Source organism: Hippocampus comes, unplaced genomic scaffold (assembly GCF_001891065.2).
Source record: "Hippocampus comes isolate QL1 unplaced genomic scaffold, H_comes_QL1_v1.1 scaffold86, whole genome shotgun sequence".
Taxonomy (NCBI): Eukaryota; Metazoa; Chordata; class Actinopteri; order Syngnathiformes; family Syngnathidae; genus Hippocampus; species Hippocampus comes.
In genome coordinates this window covers 3,284,788-3,306,091 of record NW_017805882.1, presented here as the reverse complement: position 1 = coordinate 3,306,091, position 21,304 = coordinate 3,284,788, and the positions used below count along the sequence as shown (strand labels likewise).

Sequence of the window (21,304 nt, the reverse complement as noted above, 5' to 3'; positions counted from 1 at the left end):
TAATATGGAGTATATGTACATTTATGTGTTTATTGGGAAGAGGGAAACATCAGAGACAGCGTGGCATGCAGGCAGCAGTGGTTTGTGAGGTTGTGCAGTGCACGGTTCCAAAGAGGCGAGAGTATGCAAGAGCAAGGGAGCAGTCACACTTGTTGTTGTTTTATGTAGTTCTGTTACTGTGAACAAGAAGATAATTCCCCAGAGGAAAACACAGGCTGAGTCTGTTGTCATATTTTTTTTTTCTGCACTGAAGGGAATAGGGGAATTAGCACCCCATCCAGACCATGAGTTGCAGTCAGAGCTGGCGAACCTGCATGCATGGTTCAGAAAACACCAATAAATTAAGGAATGTTGACGGTGCTTATTCTATTGCTGTTATTCAATAGAATCTCAATTCTGACAAACGTTTCTGTGGTACAGTTACATTTGGGTGTGTATTTGTAAGCTTTCAGGTGATGGATGAAAAAAAAATTAATGTAGAATATGCATGAGCAGCTCCAATCTGAATCGGCATGTGACAAGGCTCATACAGCATGAATGAGCATTAAGATGTTAATGTAACACTGTGCTGTTCTGGATCTGTGCCATGTAAACCACTGACCAACTATTTATAGTGTGCTGGTAAGAAGGGATGCTCCAAAATGTTGTGGAAGGACTCTGGAGTTAAGTACGGGAAATATATTTCCTCATCCTCAGTCAAATTTTCTATAAACAACCAACTCAAGCATCTTAAAACTGATGTGCCTGATCTGGCAAAGACATGTGGGCTAATTTCCATAGTTTGTATGAAAGAGCCATAAGACGAGAGGTGAATTTTGAGAGAGCATTTTTCACATCAAAGTATTGAAAATTGTCTTTCCACCTGCTATGACAATCAAGGAATACAGTGATGCTGTCCAGGCCTGCAATATGGAGTGATATTGATCCGGATGAGGAATATGTCATGGTGGGGGATATTCTTTTGATCTACAAATATTAGAAGGTTGCCACAATGAAGAGCGGTACTTGAAAATGTGTTCTAAATGAGGGGCTCCACATTTGTAAATATGGAAGGTCAGTGCTTTTATCATCTCCATCCCTCCATCAGCATGGACAAATGAGAAGAATAGGCTGGACGTGTCAAGGCAGAGATGTGTGTCAAATTCATGGACTGACTGCACGGAGATCAAATTTCGTTCCTTCTTGTCCTTATTAGGGTTAATGCTAATTAGGCTGAGAGGCTTTACACCCTGGAATGGTCGTTGATCAATCGCAGGACACACTAACAACACTAACAACCATTCACACTCAAATCGCATTCATGGACAATTTGTTGAACCAGCAGATGACCAGGTTGAGCGTTGCCAGGGGTGCCATGGGTCTTCTCGCATAGAAGCTTGCCTGTCTGTCATTCTAGGCATTGTCATTGTCTATGATGTGCCTCAGGCTCTGGAGGTTGCAGGTCAAGGGCTGTTGTCACCTGTTAGAGTGGTGAGACCCTGCACCAACACGCCGTTGGTTCTGTTCCTTCTGCTTCCGCTCTCTCCAAGAAGAGGTTCACTGCATAGCGACAGTTTGCCTTGGAGGTGGATTATTGATATGCTAGTTGGAGGAGGTGACCCTCGCCTTCCTGCCTCTACTAGGGTTTTCCGTCTGCCCCGTCTGTGCCGGTGCTTTCCCGGGATGATGATGCTGTTTCTCTGGCTGCCTCTGAGTCTTGTTTCCATAGTTTGGAGGCTGGAGTCGGCCTGTGAGCCAGTCTCCCTGTACTCTCAAGGTGCTTGTCGTGTGGTGCGGGGGATGGCTCGATGCAGGCTGTTTTGGGAAGTGACCTCCAGCGCCGACCTTTGCATCTGCCTAAACAGTCACAGTAGCCTTCTGAGAGTGCCGTCTTCCGACAAGGATGTCCTTCTTCTGCCTTTTCTGTCCCTGCGTCTAGGTGCTATTTGACACAGTTCCATTTGTTCTGGGGTGAGACCGGGACTTGGCTTTTGGGCTGGCGTATATGCATGACACTGCTACTTCAGGTTTAGCTCAGACGCCTGCCATGGCTTTCCTCATTGTGTCCCCAGAGGTGACTCTTTGTTAGTCTACGCGGGGCGATGTTGTTTTGCTTTTTTTCAAACGGAGTTAGTGTACTTCGAGCCACAAGCCGCCTGCAGATGGCAGTGTCAGTGTGGAAACAGTGTTGTCCAGGAAATCTTTACTGCCATATGCATTTCAACTAGACTTCAATCATTTAAACTCAAATATTTTAACAAATTTTAGCTCATATTTTTGACAATGAGAGCAGCCTAACAAAGTCAAAATCACATGACTTCACAGGTGGCCAAATTGATGTAACAAAGGACAGACAGTCAAATGCGGATCTATAAAGGCAGTTGTTTGTCTTTAATCTGCACTACGTTATGTATTTTTTTGTGGAATAGTCACATAATTTAACCTGAATTGGGCAGTACTCACCACTATTGTGTCAAAAATTTCTTGCCTCTTGTTTTTTAACACTTACTTGCAAATGTTTGGTGAATTCAAGCTGCAGGCTACATGTTCTTATACAATGTATATTAACGTTCCACGTGCTCATAATAATGAAAGTATTCTATTCGAACTAATTTTACATTGGGTATTTTTTATGTATACAGGTGACCATGACGGATGTCAAAGTGAAGTTGGAAAATGATGTGAAAGAGAACAAGTGGTATGATAATCTTCAATCAAAATCTGTTAGTTAGGAATCAACACAAGACAAAATGCTGTATATATTTTGAATAATATTTAAACATGAACTTGTCACTACCTTCTCAGGCTGCACAGAGAGCTGACGGAGGCAGTCACAAATGAGCTTCAGTTGCTACCATTGACTTCAGGAGCAGAGTGTAACATAGTAGAGGAGAACGGATTTATCGATAACTATGAAAGTCAACTCCAACTTTTCAAGCAGGTCTGCATGTGTTTTGCTCTTGAGTTGATTGTATATGGAATAATAGTGCAGGGAATAATATATCCACATAAAATATTTGGCTGAGTTCAAAGAAAGGCCCAACTTCAAGGGATAATATACACTAGCCTCTTTTACATACATTATCTACATTATATAATGATTTCATGTATTTTCAAAGATTCCGTTTGACTTTCCATGTTTAACTTAATTGTGCATAATTTGTGATTTATGCGGGAAGTTGTGCTTTTTCAAAACGGTTTTCTGGGTTGTGGATTCTAAAATGTTTTCTAGTCTTTAACATCCACATGTATAAATTGCTTTGAATGTGTATCACTCGTGTATTTTATGCATTTGAATAGGAGCGGATGCAAGTCACGGAGTTATGGCAGACTGCAGCACAGGAGCTTGACCATCTACAGGAGTTCTACCAGAAAATGTTCACTAATGGACTCAATGCCAACGCTACAGGACAACAGCTCATGCCAGTATTTCCATTTTAATATTTAGAGTTTTGATGCAATTTGACGATTGACCCCAACACTGTGCGCAAAAGAACGATACCCTTTCTAATATTGCTTTTTGAATGGTGTTACGTTTGTCAAGTATCCTTCCAAAATAATTACACAGAGAACCTACATAGTTCTCCAGGCTTCAGCATGATGAAAAATGTACAAATGCACTGTATCGTGTGATGAATGTGAACCTCTCTCGCTTATGCTATGATTTAACATGTTGACGTCACTTTCAGGCGACTATTTGACACATGATTGTTGCCAACAGTGGTCAGACAAACACCAAGGGACAAATGACAAACTACATAGATTTGAAATGAATGTGTGACCGAACAGAATCAATTAGGGATATAGCGTCAAGAGTCCCAACTGGATTTTTTTTTTTTTCTTTTCACAGAGCTGAATTGTAGCATAAGTCAATTTTGAGTTTAAATATATGGTCATATATTGAAGAATAATTGCTCATATATCACTCGCTACCACATATTGGTCAACTTGCAATTAGGTTCAACAACCCTGGGAACTCTGAGCAACGTATGCAGTACAGAAAGTTGATGGATACAATAAAATATATGCTTGAAATCATGCCACATTAATGCCAATCATGTGTCTTTTTGTCACTCACAGACAAACTGTAATTTCCTAAAGACAGCAACAGGACACAGTACAGAGTTGGAGGACCTACAAATCCAGCTCAGGTAATTGCATATCTGATTCACTCTAGTCTAGCTGTTGCAACATGCATTTTTTAAACCAAAATAGCCCTGCAATTGGCTGGCAGCAAGTCCAGGTTGTACCCCGCCTTTCGCCCATAGTCAACTGGGATAAGCTCCATGTCACCAGCAACCACAATGACAACAAGAAAAGATGGATAGATGATCACCGTTTCGCATCTAAAGGCAACATTATACTGTATCAGTCACAACAATGACAGATTTTTTTTTCTCATTCTTCTTCCTGGTCATGTCACACATTTTTACAGCACACGTCACAATTCCTAGAGCGCCACCATTTGAGCTCAGTGATGATAATTTGGATTACGCTCGTCACCCCCTCAAGACTGTTATGGCAAACTGTCATACACCTGGACGGAGTGGCATCAAGATCGCGATGTCGGGTGGCTTAAAAGTAATCACGAAATAAGGCCTGGCTAACGAGTATGCTGTGTGTGTCTTGTGTTGGAGAACAACCAAAGCTGATCTGAGAACAGCCATAGCCAAAGTGGATGAGATGACCCGACAGCTCCAGTCTGTTCAGGACCAGCTAAAGAGACAGGTGAACAAAGAAATGCGGTATTTTGAGTCTGATATACATGGAGAATTTCAGGGCTAAAACAACCTTTTCATACTTTTCATAATTTGATTTTTATCCACATTATCAACAAAACATTCCAATGTTTTTTTTTTCATTTTAATTTTCGACAAGTTATTGTGGCTTTCAGTCATAAAGTAATTGCTATGGTTTTCTCCATATTCCACAATTCTGTCAAATCTTTTTGCCAGAGTGGCCTTTCCATAGATTTTTTTTGGTCACAAATTTTGGTCAATGCATGTAGTAAAAGCACTTTGCCAGGCCACTGTTGTTGGATAAGAGGGTTCACACATTCTCTGGTACTTCTGACTAAGTATGTTTGATTGCGTACAAATCAGGGCTGGTTTCCGTCCAGTCAAGTTTGTGAACATCAAACTTACTCCCTCTGCTTTGTGCACTGGAGATCAACTGAAAATTACCTCTATCCTGCTCTCACACACAAAGTCAACTGTACGAAATACTCATCCTTAAATAATTAAATCGAGTCAGTACTAGGGTGTCTAGTTCAAATCCTGATTGATTGGTGAAAATCTCAGGAAGACTTTTATCCATATAGTGTTTGTAAACCGTAATGCGCTCGCTGTAATATCTTTAACACTGTAACGTGCACCAATATCGTGATGCTGTATTGAAATCAATGTGCAGAAAAAGCTCTACATAGTCTGCTACCAGATCTGGCTTTTCTGAAAAGTGCAAATGCAATGCACATTCAGGAGGAAGATGAAGCAGAGGCACGGAGTCGAGAGGAAGCAGCACTGAGACAAATCCAAACCCTTCAGACAACCATCAGCGAGCAGGACACCAGGTGAGTATGAAAAAAAAGGTTTTATATGCAAACATTTACTATTCTTACTTAATTGTTTTAATTATTGTTTAAATATATGGACAGGTCGTTCGATGATTTTCTGATCAGCTCTTGATGTTTACATTTGCTCAGAATAAAACTTGCATCTCAGGAGACAGAGGCTGCACTCAAAGAGCAATCTATGTGGGAGAATACAGCAGGGAACCTAAAGGCCCGCTGCGCTACGTTAGAACAGGAGAAGTATGAGGGTCTGGACAAAGTGCGAGAGTGTGTTCAGATGGCTGAGGAAGCAACACTGCAGAAGGATGAGGTACATACAGTATATACTTGCTCTCTTTGTACCTTTCACCAGAACTTGATTTCCAGTTAAAAATATGTACATCAGGTACTGTACTTTCATTTGCATTGTTGTGAAGAGCCCCATCAGATAAAAAATAATAATACGAGTAATATAATGCAGAGGAGTGTTTATGTTATGAAATTAAAGTGTTTTTGGTGTTACTGGCATATGCCAATTTTTTTTCGGTCGCCTAGAGTGCAGTTATGAGGCAACTTATATTGAACACTGTTTGGAAATGAGTGACCATGAAAAATAAATAGCCATTTTGTTGCTCCTTCCCTTTCTGTGACTTGTGGATAAGTGAGTTCCAACCACTGTGTCGTGACACAGTCTGCGGTCAGAGACCACAGTATTCACTACAAAAAAGATGATGCAGGGGCTACGAATAGTGGAGCCAAAGCTGCCATCGGCCGTAAGCGTGAGCCTAAGTTTTTACTGCAATTTTAATATCAGCTTAAGCAGCAAAATTGACAAAAGAGCGAGTGCTGCCGTTAAATTTGATCCAACACGGCAGCGTAAGTTGATGATGTAACGCGCTATGTTCCAATTCTGCAGTTTTCACACACTTGTAACATGCACTCGTGAACGCTACATGTACAGTACGTCTTTCTGTGCACTTCATGGAGGGCTATAGGGAGTAGTGTGGGAATTGAGATCAGGCCCTAGTATAAGGAAATGGGCACATCTAATGTTGCTGACGTCAGGTAGACGTCTCAAGGTTACGACCTAAATTTGAGCGGGGCCAAAATTTGCTTAAAACCAACAGAAATAAGACAGTGTTAGGTAAGAGCTTCTTGGGAAATTGAGTCTGAACTCCAATCACTGAAGCTTTAACTTTCTAACCTGCCGGCCGACCTTCCATTTGTCCCCCACAGGCTCAGTTGACGGCAAAGCGTTTGACAGAGGAGCTTGAGAAGACAAAAAAGGCCTTTCGACAGTTGATCCAGGATGCTACTCTTTGCTCCAAAAAAGAGGTAGAGAAGAATGTATGTGGTTTGGAAGCAAAAACTGCTGGCAAGACTTTCAAACAAATTTGGATGTCAAAGTATGCCAGTTTGAAAATGTACTTGTCATAAATTGTATAACAGCTATCGTCAAGAACAGTATTAGTCACCATTTTAGTGTTATATTGGTGACAATAGTCTGTTAAGAGAGGTCCCAGCTCACAACAAATCGCTGAACTAAATTTGCCATACTGACTGTACTTTACTTCTTACTTCTTTAACAGCTGAATAATATGCGTCAGCAGTGCAACACTGAAATGCAAAGTATGGCTGAGGAATTGTCTCGATTGCAACTGGCAAGTTTTTACCCTGCTTAGTACGAATTTCTCTCAATGTCATTCTTTGTAAGCATTGTTTTCCAACACCTGGCTTTACCTGTATGTTCTTGTTGTTGTTCACTGTAGGAATGTGTGGAAAAACAATCTCAGATTGAGAGGTCGAAGCGAGAGAGAAAAGCTTTGGAAGAAGAACTGGCAAAGGTAGATGTTTAACTGTAGCACAAGAAGAGACAGATTAATCCGAATCCAAAGTCCTTCTTATGTTTTATTATGCACACCAGTGGTACAATAAGCTTATGCAATGCTTTTTTTTTTTTTTTTAAGGTGACCAAGTGCAAGGTAGAGCATGAGTTTAGGAAAATTGACGCCCTTCACCAGAGGTGTCTAAAGGCAGAGCGGATGAAGGATGAAATAAGCATCACTTTGCAAAGTACCCAAAGCAAACTAAAAAAGTTGGAAGTGGAGTAGGTGGAATAAGATTCACTGTTTTTGAAGCCAGTCAGTGATTCATCATGTCACCACGACAGTGTATTACACTTATGATAACACAGACCCCTTCAAAGATAGCAGTCGGCGAACATGTATAAAATTTTGTTCCATTATCGTCTTTCCTTTATCCATATTTCTATTTTTAGCTACAATGAGGAGTTGTCCCGATGCCAGGAAGAAGTGCAGCAACTAAAGGGCTGTCTGACTGCAGCAAGGGAGGACTGTGCCAGAATCAGTGATGAGCGACTCCAGTTGCAACAGGAGAATGTTCAGTTCCGCAGAGAGATGGATGAGCTGCGCAAGGCTTCCTTGCAGGTCCAAAAGAAGGCCAAACAACAGGTACACTTAAGAATTTAAGGAAAAATGTGGAAAAATATCCATCCATCCATTTTCCGATCCGCTTTATCCTCACAAAGGTCGCGAGGAGTGCTGGAGCCTATCCCAGCTGTCTTCGGGCAGAAGGCGGGGTACACCCTGAACCGGTTGCCAGCCAATCGCAGGGCACACAGAGACAAACAACCATCCGCGCACACACTCACACCTAAGGACAATTGACTATTCAGTCAGCCTGTCATGCATGTTTTTGGAATGTGGGAGGAAACTGGAGTACCCGGAGAAAACCCATGCAGGCCCGAGGAGAACATGCAAACTCCACACAGGAAGGCTGGAGCCGGGATCGAACCCACGACCTCTGCACTGTGAGGTTGACACGCTAACCACTCGACAACTGGGCCGCCCTCAAAGAATGACCCCCATCCATCCATCCACTTTCCGATCCGCTTATCCTCACAAGGGTAGCGGGGGGTGCTGGAGCCTATCCCAGCTGTCGTCGGACAGTAGGCGGGGGACACCCTGAACCGGTTGCCAGCCAATCGCAGGGCACACAGAGACAAACAACCATCCGCGCTCACACTCACAGTGGAGAAATATGTCACGGCGAAAAGCGTACAGTTCAGCCAATAAAGCAGAGTACCTGCACTGTTTTTTCCTTTTCACTTTCTCTACTCTTACATTTACATGCCTGGACCAATTTAGGGACATTGGCAAGAAATAACGGTTGAATGGCAATACTGTACTGTGTTGTTCAAAAAAAATTGAAAAAGAGATATTAAGAAGATAACACTGATCGATGTGCTGCACTTTGCTAGGTTACACAGATGGCGCAAGAGTATAGCATTAAGGAGAAGACACTAAAAGCACAGATGAGTGACCTGGAGGAGCGCAGTCACAACTCAAGTGCTGATCTGATGCGTCTTCTGACAGCACAGCAGAAAAGTATCCAGCGCTGGAAAGTGGAGGTCCCAAACATGGCCCAGGCTTTCGAATGCAGGATCAGAAATCTGACGTAAGAACCAAAAATAACAGATTGAAAAGGATAGACATTGGCAGTGGAATGTGATTTGAGACCAGACAGTTGTATAAAAAGGGCATTAAATATATCAATTTTAATGACTCTATGATGATCGCAAATGATCAATTTCTTTGTGTCTTTTTTTTCCAGAGAAGAGCTGGATCAACACCAGCAACGTTCACGTGAGTTTGAGATCCAGCTAAAAAAAAACAACAATACTATTGTGAAGGTTAGTAAATGAGTGAACAAGTGAGGTGAATGATGTGGTCCTTGTGTTTCAGCTTTCTCCCACATTCCCAAAAAACACGAATTTCAAACTTTAATTCTCGCCCAAACATTAAATACAAGATCAGTGTGAATTCTTTGTCTGATTTTTGTCACATGCGCGATGGGAGAGGACCCAGAAAAGCAGAGAGGCAGGAGAAGCAGGGCGGACGGAACAAAATATATTTACAAAAACACTTACAGGGGCACACTAGACAAACAAAATCAATAACAAAAACAAAGGCCTCAAAGTAACAATCAAACAAAAACCCATGACAGCAACACAACGATCCGACCACAAATGGTTGGCGAGACAGTCCTTATAGTAGTGTAAACAAAGAGCTGATGACAAAATGACCAACAGATGCAACGCTGGAGCAGAAGTCCTCCGATGCCACCTAGTGGAGGCAACAGAACAAAACATGACAATTTTGTGACCTCCAAATGATTGGGGTTCAGTCCAGTAGTTTTCCTCCTCTCTCACTGCGAGTGATAGATAGGCTCTATCTACCTTACGAACCGAAATACAATAAGCGGTATCGGAAATACCTGATTTGTTAAAGTATGCTTTAATAAATGCCAGCATAGACACCAAAAACTGACAGTATGCTTGCATAGTCTCCTCGTACTGCAGATAAATGCAGATAGGCGATATATTCTCTTTATTCTATTTGTGCAGTATGAGAGACAGCTGTCTGAATTTCGAGACAAAGCCAGTCGCCTCCAGAGACAACTCACTGAAGTTGAGGAACGCACGACACCTTCACAACAGGTACGACTAATGATCAGGACATTGTGATATGCGATATTATGGTGACTATTTAATGGCCAATGGTGTCCAATGGCCTACATGACAACAGCTTAGCTGTACCATCGACCTTCATTAAGTATTTTCGAGGACAGTCAGAAAGATGTCAATTCATCATTAATATATTGTGCCAGTGTGTTGTAAAACATGTTAAAGAAAAATAGAGAAAACCTAATCATAACGTTTCTGACCAAACAGGAACGTGAATATGGCATGCATATGATCTGAAGTACAAAGTATTCAAGTATGTAAAGATGCAAGAAAAAGTAAGTAAATCCTTTTGGTTCACGTTGCGTAGTTCTTCATGGAATATAAAACTTGTTTTTAATTGGACTCGAGGTTGGCTGACACCTGTTCCTAATTAACTCTTAGATAAGTCTTGAGCCTCAGGATTCATGTGCTCCATTTTTTTCCCCAATGTTTACATGATGTGTCCAATGAAAACAATCATTAGTGTAAGCAGACTGTGTCTGTTTTTGTGAATTAGATGAAGATCGGATCACCTTTGAAGACCCAATTTATTCAAAAATCCAGGTAATTCCCAAAGCATCCACACACTTTTCCTTGCAACTATGGTAAGTGAAAATTAAATTGATGTTGATTCTGTTCTTTTCCCGACAGCTGTTTTGCCACTTCAGCGGGTGAAAAGTCTTGATGAACACTTAACAGCCACTCTTTCGTATATAGAACATTTAGAATAAACACAATAGAAAATGCAAACACTAAATGTGTGCAATGGAAAATTCACATTTAATGATTTACCACAAAACCTCTCCAATTCCAATTTCTTTTGTGATTACTAAACCAGTGCATAAATGGACAAACACCCCCCCCAAAAAAAAAAAAATAGAAATGAAATAAAATGAAAAGCATTGTCACAGTCACAATAAACAAAACAAACAAAAACCAAATATGCCACTGATGTTTGAATATGTGGTACTCTTGAAAAATCTAGAAAGACATGCAATACACTTTGTTCAATTAGATCAAAGGACTAAGCCAAAACCACTGGCACCAATGTACAAAAAACACATTTCTATATTAGTGACATGTGAACACACGCAGATGCACATTGTTGAACGCAAGTCCAGGAAATCGATGAGAGAGAGGACAAACGAGTTTCTGAGATGCTCAGGGTTTCCCCTTCCACAGTTCAGACTCCGGCTGCTCCCAGCCATGCCCCATGATGCTCTGCAGGCGGAAATCGCCAAAATACTTCAGGGCGTGGCTGAGAGAAAAGAGAGAACATAAACATAATGCACAATGTATACAGTATGCATCCATGTAGGGTAAACAATTTCAGAGTGTAAATGCTTACCAAAGTGTTGTCTTACACATCAAAACAATTCATTTGCATTTCTAAAAGTCTTAAAAACAATGATCGTAGAAAGGGTTCTGTCAGTCGTCATCTGTAGAACCCTTTCTACGATGGAACTTTCCTGTACGACTGAGAGCCTCCACAAGCATAAAAACAATGATGTAAGATCTGGTGATGTATTATGGATTTTTTTTTTCAATACAATTCTAATATTCTCACTAAGTAGATTGAGTTTACAATTCTAATCGTGCCGTAGGACGGCATGGTGGCCGAATGCTTCGCACATCTGCCTCAGAGTTCTGATATGTGCTCCTGCTCACCCGTGACCTGAGTGACAATAAGTGGAATAGAAAGTTGATGGACAGATGGCTAATTGTGCCATTTGCATGCCAATTCACCGAAATACATTACAATACGCATTGATCTGGTTCAAAACTGTCTTACAATTTCACGGCATATCCAATTTGTTCGCGTACTAATTAGCTGGAAAAGAAAAGAATAGCTTTGCTATGAATAAAAATTAAGTTCATGCTTTACAAGTATACAGTACTTACAAGTTCGGCTTTTGTCCTTCGACTAGCTCATCACTGGGGATAGGGTAGAGTGCTTCATATGTGCGCTTCACTCCAGAGCCATGTATAGCATAAGAGTTCATCTTGTTCACATTGGGAGGAAAGTAAATCCAGGGAAGGAGAGCCTCACCCATCCATGTGTCTCCAGTGACTGTCGAATTGAAAACCATCGGCAGTTGTTGCTGGAACAGGAAACAAGAGTAATACTTTCAAACATGGCACAGCATTAATGAACCCTTTTGATTACTTGTTTTACATCTGCCTACTTGGAATGCTTGGCCGACCCCTGACAGCAGTAATACCAAGTGCTGACCATGTCTAAAGCAAAATCACAGAAAGCGATACAAGATTAAGTGGAAGTCTCAGTATTCATTTATTAGACATCTATTGGTGTGTCAAATCGAAAAGCAAGTTAAAATTTTACTTACGGACAAATCTCCACCTCTAGGTAATTGTCTGTAGTACTATCAAGAAAGAAGGACTCAACAACTAAGAAAATAAAAGAAATATTTCAATTTTCTGCACCAGACTAATCAACATGCAGCATACTTTTTAAAACCTCATACCACACACTCTTATTTTGACGATGCGTTTTTGTTTAATATAAATTTTAATTGAAATTGTTCCTAAATAAACACATACACTGTAATTTTGGCTGAGCTGGACCCACCTTCATAATCCCAGAGTCCAGGGAAGGGCTGGCCAGGTGGTCCTGCTGGGGCCTGTGGGTCATTGAAGAAGGGAGCAAAAGTCTTCATTTTTAGCCCTTCAGCCCCAGGAGAGAAGATGATTCTGATGGGGTCATGATTCACAGGAATGCTGTCCCAAGTGTGCAGGATCTCAAACTCTGCTTGCATATTCGGCCTGGAAGTAGAATTGCATATAAGGACTATGAGGTTCCATCCGGCCCTAGTTCAAGAAATGAAATGCATTCTTACAAAGAGTCGCAACTCAGAGTCACGCAGATGACCGTCACAAACTGCAGTCCGCGAACTAAGCCCATGTTGTCCTTCCAAGAATCCAACTCAACGAACGAGCTTCGCATGTTAGTCTCCTAACCACTTCAACTTTTCCCGTCCTGGCTGTTAATTACTTTACGCAATGCGTTATCATATTAGGTTAATGTCTAACGCAGTTCTGATCATTCACATCTTATCAAGCTCGTAAAACGAATTTGCTTAGGTAAGAAGCAAAAGTAACCTACATATGATTTCAGACCTGTCCTGGTAGCAGTAGTCGAGTTTATGAACTAACAATATGACATTGCCCCTCAGTGGAGAATATATCGGTGAAAATGAAAAACTTAAAACTTTTTGCAAGCAGATACTGTATGTGAGTGCAGTTGTGCGTTTGACAGTAAACTGCACTCAGCAGTGCCTGCAGTTCTTATCGTCGAGGGCAGAACTGTTTTGTTTGGTAAATTGTACACATCGGAACAATTAATATGGTGCACAGCTTAGCTGTCATTGGCTGCTGCTTGTTGTCTTCAAAACGGACGGCGCACCTCTCAAAATTATTGCGCTCAGTTTTATCATAATTGTTAAAACAACAGTTATCAAACTGTAAAAGTAAATCAATTACCGCATCGAATGTAATATTTTGGCTACTTTAGCTAACCAATTGCTAGCGGACGTTGATTAGCGTGCTTCCTGTCTTATCCACTGTATAAGAAGCATTAGCTAGCGCCGGTCTTCTCTCTCGATACACTTTTTAAAGTTGATACAGTTATTCGCAAGCCTGGTCGTGCTTCGTATGCTCCAAACAAAAGCAATGCTAATTTTGTTCCTGGGTCCGTTTGATGCGCTTGCATGATTTTATTTGCCTCGGTCTAGGGTGTACCAACCAACATGGAAACTGAGGTCGAATTTCTTCGTGATCAAGGTAGGTAAACTGAAAATGAATCATAGTGAACGGGAAATGAGTATGTGGATAATTTAAGAGGAAAAACTGCAGCAGTTCGTGTTCTCAGTCCGTAGGCTGAATTCTTCTCTCGGTCGGTATCAACGTGAGGGGAATGCACGGACCAAACCATCTCAGGTATACACGCAAAAAATAAACATGTTATTTTTTACATTTCACTTTACTAATAGATTATTTAGTGAACAATATAGTTGGCTTAAGTCGGGGAGGGCCAGGGACTGATGTGTGGAGGAGAGATTTCACGATGCATAAAATGTGCTCGTATGCTTGAGTTCAGTCTGAATGATATGTGAGTACGACATACCGCCCTCTTACCAAACCTTTTTTCCCCACAGGTTGAAGATGCAAAGAAGACAGAGTTTGATGCTCCCTGGCTCTCTGATCGGAGGTCTGACACAACAGTCACGTCGTCTCATTGTACATTTTAGACACAATTTTGTAACAAATCATTGAGATTTGTAAGTTGAGTTGTGTCTTGATGGTTGGAATGTACGACTCATAAATTATAATTACATATTATTTTTCTGTATTCCAGCATAATGGCTCCGCTGATAGCCGAGTATGATCGCCACATTGATGAAATGTCTCAACAGCTGCAGAAATACCAGGTGAAAACCACAAGATGAGTGAATTAACAAAACGAGGCAGTCAAAGTTATGGAAAAATATAACTTACCTCTTTAGTCATGAATTTAAAGGACATAAAGTTTAAATTATATTGTAGCTGATCAAAGGACGGTAGTTTTCTTTTTTATGTACCAGTATCTTACTGTAGCCCACACAAAGTGACAAAACTACATGTGATTAGGTTAATTCATTTCTTATTTAGATTTGAGTGATCTGACTAAAGATGTCGAGTTTAGCTGACATTTATTTTCAGCCCCCTTCTCAATTTTGTTCACGTCGTTGTCTATTACAGAGTTTTTACAGGTGCTTGGAACACTCAATGTACTGAAATTTATTATTCAAGATTTTTGTATTTCAATATTTTATAAAGGTGATGGACATGTGGAAACATTTTTAAAGGATTTGGGATTTTAGAGGATGAGATTTAGTTTTCATCTGTTTTTTTTTTTTTTTCTTCACTGCTCATATAAAACCGTTTTCTTGTTAAAGTATTGTTGAATGTTGAGATTTATGTACTTTGGCTTCATGTACTTGAATTCTTGTCTTCAGGTGTCCATGACAGATGTCAAAGAAAAGTTGGAAATTGTTGTCCAGGAAAATGAAAGGTATCTGGCTTCTTTTGGTGCCTGATACAGTGCAACTGAAAATTATTCGCAGCACTTCACTTTTACCATCTTTTATGTTATAGCCTCATTCCAAATTGGAATAAATTAAGTTTCCCCCTCAAAATTCAACACACAATACCCCATGACGACAATGTGAATGTATTTTCATTTTTTTTTTTTATACATTTCTGCTAATTTATGTACATAAACAAAACAAACAAACAAAAAAAAACCAAGGAAATTACATGTACATAGGTATTCACAGTCTTTGCCACAAAGCATCCCGAAGCTTCTCACAGCCATCATTATCCACCTGTGATAGTGGATTTCTGGAGGCATGAATCCGGAGAAGGCAACAGAAATGTTTGTGCTGCTTTGAAGGTTCCGGTGAGCACAGTGGCCTCCATCCATCCATAAATGTAAAAGTTCATAACCAGCAGGACTCTTCCTAGAGCTGGTCGGCCATCTAAACTGAGCAATCAGGGCAGAAGGTGGGCAGGATTCGACATTATGGCCAATGGCGTGGGGCCACGATGTAACCGAGTAGTGGTAAGTGGTAGCTTCACCGTTGCTTTTTGAAAAATCATGAACATCGATGATGAACTTTGACATCGATTGATTGAATCTTGGCATATAAAATCTCAATAGCTGAGTGAATTGATTTTGGGGGTTGCACACCCCTAGTAACTGTCAGGCCCCTCAAAAGTTTGCTCATGTTGGCCCAATAGCCATACTACATATTCCATTAATACATGTGCTGAAATCAATGCGTTCTTGCCTTTTAAAAAATATTTCACATTAAATATTTTGTTTTATCTACTTATTGTTCATCATCATTGATTTTCTTTTTAAGTCACAGCAAACATGTTTTTTGTGTGTCAGGTTATAAACATCTATAACTAAGCGCTTGAAGAAGATATATAGCCCAGAAAATGTCAAATGTTAAAAATTAAGAAAGATTGGAGTGCAAAAATCAAGCACACAAAAGAGTAACGACACCGAAGTAATATTTTTTTAAAGGCTTAAATAATACAGCTTAAAGATGCTAAAGAATGCTATGAAACAATCATTGAAACATACCCAAATATATCATGAATACACACGACTCCTTAGTAATGCACACATGGCAGCCCCCCTGGAGTTTGCCAAAAGGCACCTGAAAGACTCAAGACCATGAGAAAGAAAATTTTCTGGTCTAATGAGACAAGGATAAAACTCTTGATTCTTGAATGCCAGGACTCATGTTTGGAGGAAACCAGGCACTGCTCATTACCGAGCTAATACTCTCCTTACAATATCCCTACAGTGAAGCAAAATGGTGGCACCATCTGGATGTGGGGATGTTTTTCAGCGAGAAAGATGAATCCAGCAATGTACAGCGACATCCTGGATGAAAGCCTCCTCCGGGAGTGGTCAGGGCCTCCGACTGCGGCGAAAGTTTTACTTCCAGCAACATGACCCTCAGGACAACTCTGTGAATGTCCTTGAGTGGCTTAGCCAGAGCCCTGACTTATATCTGATTGATTAATTCTGGAGATATCTAAAAATGGCTGTGTACCATCGCTCCCTATCCAACTTGATGGAGCTTGAGAGGTGCTGCAAAGAGTAATGGGTGAAACTGCTCAAACATATGTGTGCCGAGCTTGTGGTATCATCTTCAAAAAAACTTCAGGCTGTAAATACTGCCAAAGGTCCAACAACAAAATCTTGACCAAATGTGAAGACTTATTTACTTTTTTTTTTTTTTAATTATCAAAAAAAAAAAATCAACATTTTTTTCCACGTTGTCATTATGGTTTGAGGGGAAAAAAACGAATTGATTCCATTTAGGTATGACGGTGTAAAAAAAAAAAAAAACCCAAACATGCACATAGTGAAGCGCTGTGAATACTGTACTTTCATTATGCGATGTATTTCTGTTATTGTGTTATGCCAAATTGAGATTGAACATGTCCACGCAGAAGGTGTGTCCATATTGCTGGTAAAAATTGTAAAAAATGCTGAGATGCAGAGATGAACAATAGCAGTCTCACATTTAGAATCCGATGCATGAATATTAATAACTACATCAGTAATTAAATGATAAAGACAGACATCCTGTCTGTGCTTGTTTCATTTATAAGGCATGCATATTGTGCAACTCAAAAAAGCCAACCTTTGACCTATCTGTGTTGAGGGACTCGAATTGATGGATTAAGATCCCAGGCACAATGTTAAACTGTGATTCTCCCAGCGGAAGCGGTTTAGCAGGAGGAGCCGCCACAAGAGCTGTAGCGGATCAAAGTTATGCTGCTGCTAAGTAATTTAAGTACAGCATCCATTTATTCATCAATCTATTCTCGAAACCGCTTTTCCTTTCTTTGGTTTGCGAACGTTCTGTCGCCAAACAGAGCCCCCCCTCCCCCCTCACACACACACACACACACACAAAGGAAAAAAAAAAAAGAGTGTGACTGAAACGTGCTTGTGCAACCAACTGTGGTGGTTGCTTGTACCAGTGCTGTCAATGGAAAAGTTAGAGCTCTGTCTCCTGAAATGATTTAGCTTGGTCGCGATTCTTTCGCATTCCGAAAATGCTGGCAATTGAACAGTTTGGTATGTAGTAGATATCCATTGTAGCATAAACATTCCTTCAAATCTGCAGTCATTTCAGTCATTTTACTGATGAATGTTGGTCAACAATATTTGCATGACAATACTTATACTGTATTTGATTGTAATCTAGACAAATGCTTTGTGAAATGTTTGATATTATTTTCACTAACCTGGCAGGCTGCATGCAGAAATGAGGGAATCGGTTGAGAAGCAGCTTCAATCAGCCTCAAACATCCCTGGAGTGGAGATGAACATTTTGGAGGAGGAAGCAATGGTTAAAAATCTCCAAGAACAAGTCAAGCTTTCGGAACAGGTCTTCATACTTTCATATGTGATTACTCCCTGTTTTGACTAGTACCGGATATGTTTTGCTCCTTTTTGAAACAGAAATGAATTCAAGCAATATGGTTAGATTTGAAGGAAGCGTTGAGGTTCCAGTTAATGTTACACATGTGCAGCCCTCTTGTTATGCGCAGTTGATATCCAGCTGCCTGTTGCATCTACAGTCTTGATTGAGCGGTTGATCTGCATTCGTACCTCACCTATGTGGCCAGAGTTTACTCTGCAAGATGTGCCGACTCTCCCTTAGAGATAGTTTGACAAGTTCAGTCATCCAGGAGGGGCTCAGAGTGGAGTTGCTGTTCATCTGCTTTGAAATGAGCCATCTGACGTTGTTTGGGCATCTGATCAGGATGCCACCTCGATGAGGTATTAGAAGTCCTGGGGAGTCCTCCCCAGGAGTTCTCCCCATTGCCCTGAGAACGTCTCAGAACCTTCCCAGAAGAGCTGGATGAGGTAGCTGGCGAGATGGAAGTCTGGGCTACCTCCCTTAAGATGGTGTCCCCACGAATCGACCCTGGAAAAGCGGAAGAAGATGGATGGATGAAGTGCCTGAATAATGGAAACTCACTATTATTTTTAATGTTGTATGGTTGATGACCCTTTCCCTTCAAATGTTTCATGGCTTTGAATGTGTTCTGTGTATTTGAGTAGGAGCGGATGCAAGCCATGGAGTTGTGGCAGACAGCAGCACTGGAGCTTGATCGTCTCCAGGAGTTCTACCAGAAGAACCTCACTGATAGGCAGAGTGCTGATGCTAAGGAACAGCAGCTCAAGGTACTCCTCATAGACTTTAACAGCAAATTTGTTTGGTGCTGTATTACGATTAATATCATAGTACAAATCAGGGCAGGGGCAAGAGGGAGCTTGGCTCCCTTAAATAAATGTTGAGCCCACCCATACTAAATCCCCCAAAATACATTCAATTTCACATATTTTTACTAACATGTGCCTCTCTCCTCTGCTGCTTACTGTCTTAATTTCATGTGTATTACTCTTTTTTTTTTTTCAGTTGATTACAGCAGTGGTCCCCAACCTTTTTTGCCCCACGGACCGGTTTAATGTCAGACAATATTTTCAAGGCCTTTAAATACAACAAAATAATATAATATGACCGCCATGAAAACTGTAGTATTTTCGAAACATAATAATAAACACGAATCATGACACGAAGAACGTCCTATCTGGCCGCCACATTCTCTGGTCGCTATTGTAATGTTTAAACGTGCCTTCAAAATAAGATTCACCGCAAAATGCATGAAAAATACGACTCACCATCGCTGCATATTATGCAGAGTGGGCTTGTTGCGTGGGAATCTTCCATTGAGATAAATCCGTATTTGAAGTCGGACTCCTGATACTGTCTATTTCTTGAAAGTTGTAGGCTCCTCTTCGGTCACCTGGCTGGCCCATTTCCCCTTTCCAAAGATGGTTGTTTTTTACTCATTTTGCTCCTGGGTTTCATTTTTAGCGGTAACCTATCATGTGACCGAGAAGCGCACCTGACCTACGTCAAATGTGACACACTGTCAAAGGATGTAACAGAGAATCCGATCATTTTTCAAAATAAAACATCTTTCAGATTCCGAAATAAATAAAATGGAAGTGATGTAAGTTATTTATTCTTTCTGTGCGGTCCGGTACCAAATGACCCATTGACTGGTACCGGTCCGCGGCATGAGAGTTGGGGACCACCGGATTACAGGATACCAGGATGCCTTCATTTTTGGACATGTTTTTGACATGCCTCATGGTCGTATCCAGTAGACATAAGTAACTGCTAAGTTGTTTTGTTTTTCTAGGCTAATAGCCCTTGTTGCGTTTCTTGAATTGTATTTAAAAAAAAAAAAACATCCTCCTTAGGGTATTATAAAAATTTAGAAAAAGCTAAGACTTATACCACCAGAAGCTAGTCTTCATTGGGACACCCAAGTTGGGAAGGCCTTAGGTTAGAGACCTGACAAAGTGCAGTCAGTTTAGGTTGAGGGTAGGGCATACAACTAACTCTAACCTAAGTTCATACATTGTTAGTCTAACAACAACAACCACAGTAAAATAAGTGTGCCAAGCATTTGAGACCACAGTGCTTTACAAACACTTGTTTAGTGTACCCGCATACAAGTGAGTGAATTTGTCATTTCGACAATGCCCCCTCAAGATTTGTGCCTGCCCCCTTATACATGCCTGTCTCGACCCGGCCTTGGTACTAATTCAGATCATTGAAAGATTTTGATCTTACCTGATTGAAATTATGAGGCAAATACAAACTGCTTTTATTGTCGCAGGATCAAATTGTAGTTAACCACCAGCAGACACACCAACTCCAAGTGACCAACCAGGAACTACAATTGGTATGTAATGGCAAGACCATGCTAGTACTTCTTCTGCATGTTTCGTAGCTCTCACATGTATGGACCTGCACACAATCAGTATACAGGTACAAATAGAACCTTGACTGGAGTCGGATGAAGAGAGAGTAACACAATACTTATCTAATGTATTTTTAATGAGGACAAAGCTAGGGCTCTCATGAGAGAACAGTTGCAAAATAGCATTGTTGTCAATTCATTTTGAAAGTTTCAACAGTTTGTTTTGAATCAAAAGAGTACAACAAGAACAATGCTCCACAAATGGCAAACTTGTGTCTCTTGTCACACACAGACCAATCAACAGCTAATAAAAACGGTGACAGAGCAGAGTACGGAGATGGAGGGGCTACACAGCCAGCTCAGGTAACTAAATAACTTTTTGATTTACAATGCCTATCACAGAAGTTCATCGTCCACGATTATATTCTGGCGACGGTTGATGGGTTCAGGATCCAGCAATACTGATGGCTGTTATAGTGTAATAATTGGGGATAATGGTTCGGAAAAGTAACTATTGACTGAATTGTTCTCTGGCTATTGTGTTGTAGAACGACCAAAGGTGATTTGGGGACAGCCACAACCAAAGTGGAAGAAATGAACAAACAGCTCCAGTTAGTTCAGCACCAGCTAAAGCGACAGGTGAACAAATACATATTTTAGAATATGATAATTTGTTCTTCAGTGGACTTGCCGAAACAGCTGTTTTATTTTTATTTCCGATTGTGGAGGATCATTAAGACTGTCGTTTTACACACATTCAATGATTTAGACCGGGGTGCCCAAACTTTTTGGACCGAAGATCTACTTTTCGATCAACTAACCTCCCGGGATCTGCCCTTACGGCACACACACACACACACACACACCCACACACACAC

General features: G+C 40.8%; 3 protein-coding genes across 5 annotated transcripts in view; 2 read left to right on the top strand and 1 right to left on the bottom strand.

Annotated features, from left to right (window-relative positions):
* Positions 1-2,376: 2,376 nt before the first annotated feature.
* LOC109527426 (sodium channel and clathrin linker 1-like) lies at positions 2,377-10,718 on the top strand. Of its 2 annotated transcripts, none has more exons than XM_019889362.1 (18): positions 2,377-2,538; positions 2,622-2,677; positions 2,785-2,920; positions 3,280-3,405; positions 4,060-4,130; positions 4,617-4,707; positions 5,457-5,548; positions 5,681-5,858; positions 6,764-6,862; positions 7,117-7,188; positions 7,297-7,371; positions 7,495-7,634; positions 7,806-7,998; positions 8,808-9,004; positions 9,161-9,239; positions 9,954-10,046; positions 10,281-10,348; positions 10,570-10,718. In XM_019889362.1, exons 1-17 carry the CDS (start codon positions 2,524-2,526, stop codon positions 10,308-10,310), a joined length of 1,743 nt encoding a protein of 580 aa, XP_019744921.1. In that variant the 5' UTR covers positions 2,377-2,523; the 3' UTR covers positions 10,311-10,348; positions 10,570-10,718. The 2 variants fall into 2 exon arrangements, with proteins under 2 accessions (XP_019744921.1, XP_019744922.1); XM_019889363.1 differs by having other exon boundaries at positions 10,281-10,352; positions 10,570-10,613.
* Positions 10,719-10,813: 95 nt separating this feature from the next.
* Positions 10,814-13,335, bottom strand: cunh4orf33 (chromosome unknown C4orf33 homolog). Of its 2 annotated transcripts, none has more exons than XM_019889365.1 (6): positions 13,177-13,335; positions 12,643-12,836; positions 12,401-12,461; positions 12,239-12,290; positions 11,955-12,154; positions 10,814-11,310 (listed from the first exon to the last, which is right to left on the bottom strand). In XM_019889365.1, coding segments are annotated over exons 1-6 (606 nt in total). In that variant the 5' UTR covers positions 13,179-13,335; the 3' UTR covers positions 10,814-11,213. The 2 variants fall into 2 exon arrangements, with proteins under 2 accessions (XP_019744924.1, XP_019744923.1); XM_019889364.1 differs by lacking the exon at positions 13,177-13,335 and adding an exon at positions 12,911-13,170.
* Positions 13,336-13,401: 66 nt separating this feature from the next.
* LOC109527429 (sodium channel and clathrin linker 1-like) overlaps positions 13,402-21,304 on the top strand; it is a 26,622-nt gene continuing 18,719 nt past the window's right edge. Inside the window, exons 1-11 of the mRNA XM_019889366.1 lie at positions 13,402-13,485; positions 13,805-13,853; positions 13,942-14,009; positions 14,228-14,280; positions 14,428-14,500; positions 15,068-15,123; positions 17,896-18,031; positions 18,712-18,834; positions 20,343-20,408; positions 20,719-20,789; positions 20,975-21,065. Of these exons, the coding sequence (XP_019744925.1) occupies positions 13,417-13,485; positions 13,805-13,853; positions 13,942-14,009; positions 14,228-14,280; positions 14,428-14,500; positions 15,068-15,123; positions 17,896-18,031; positions 18,712-18,834; positions 20,343-20,408; positions 20,719-20,789; positions 20,975-21,065 (855 nt within the window). The 5' untranslated portion in view covers positions 13,402-13,416. The remainder of the gene's footprint in view (positions 13,486-13,804; positions 13,854-13,941; positions 14,010-14,227; positions 14,281-14,427; positions 14,501-15,067; positions 15,124-17,895; positions 18,032-18,711; positions 18,835-20,342; positions 20,409-20,718; positions 20,790-20,974; positions 21,066-21,304) is intronic.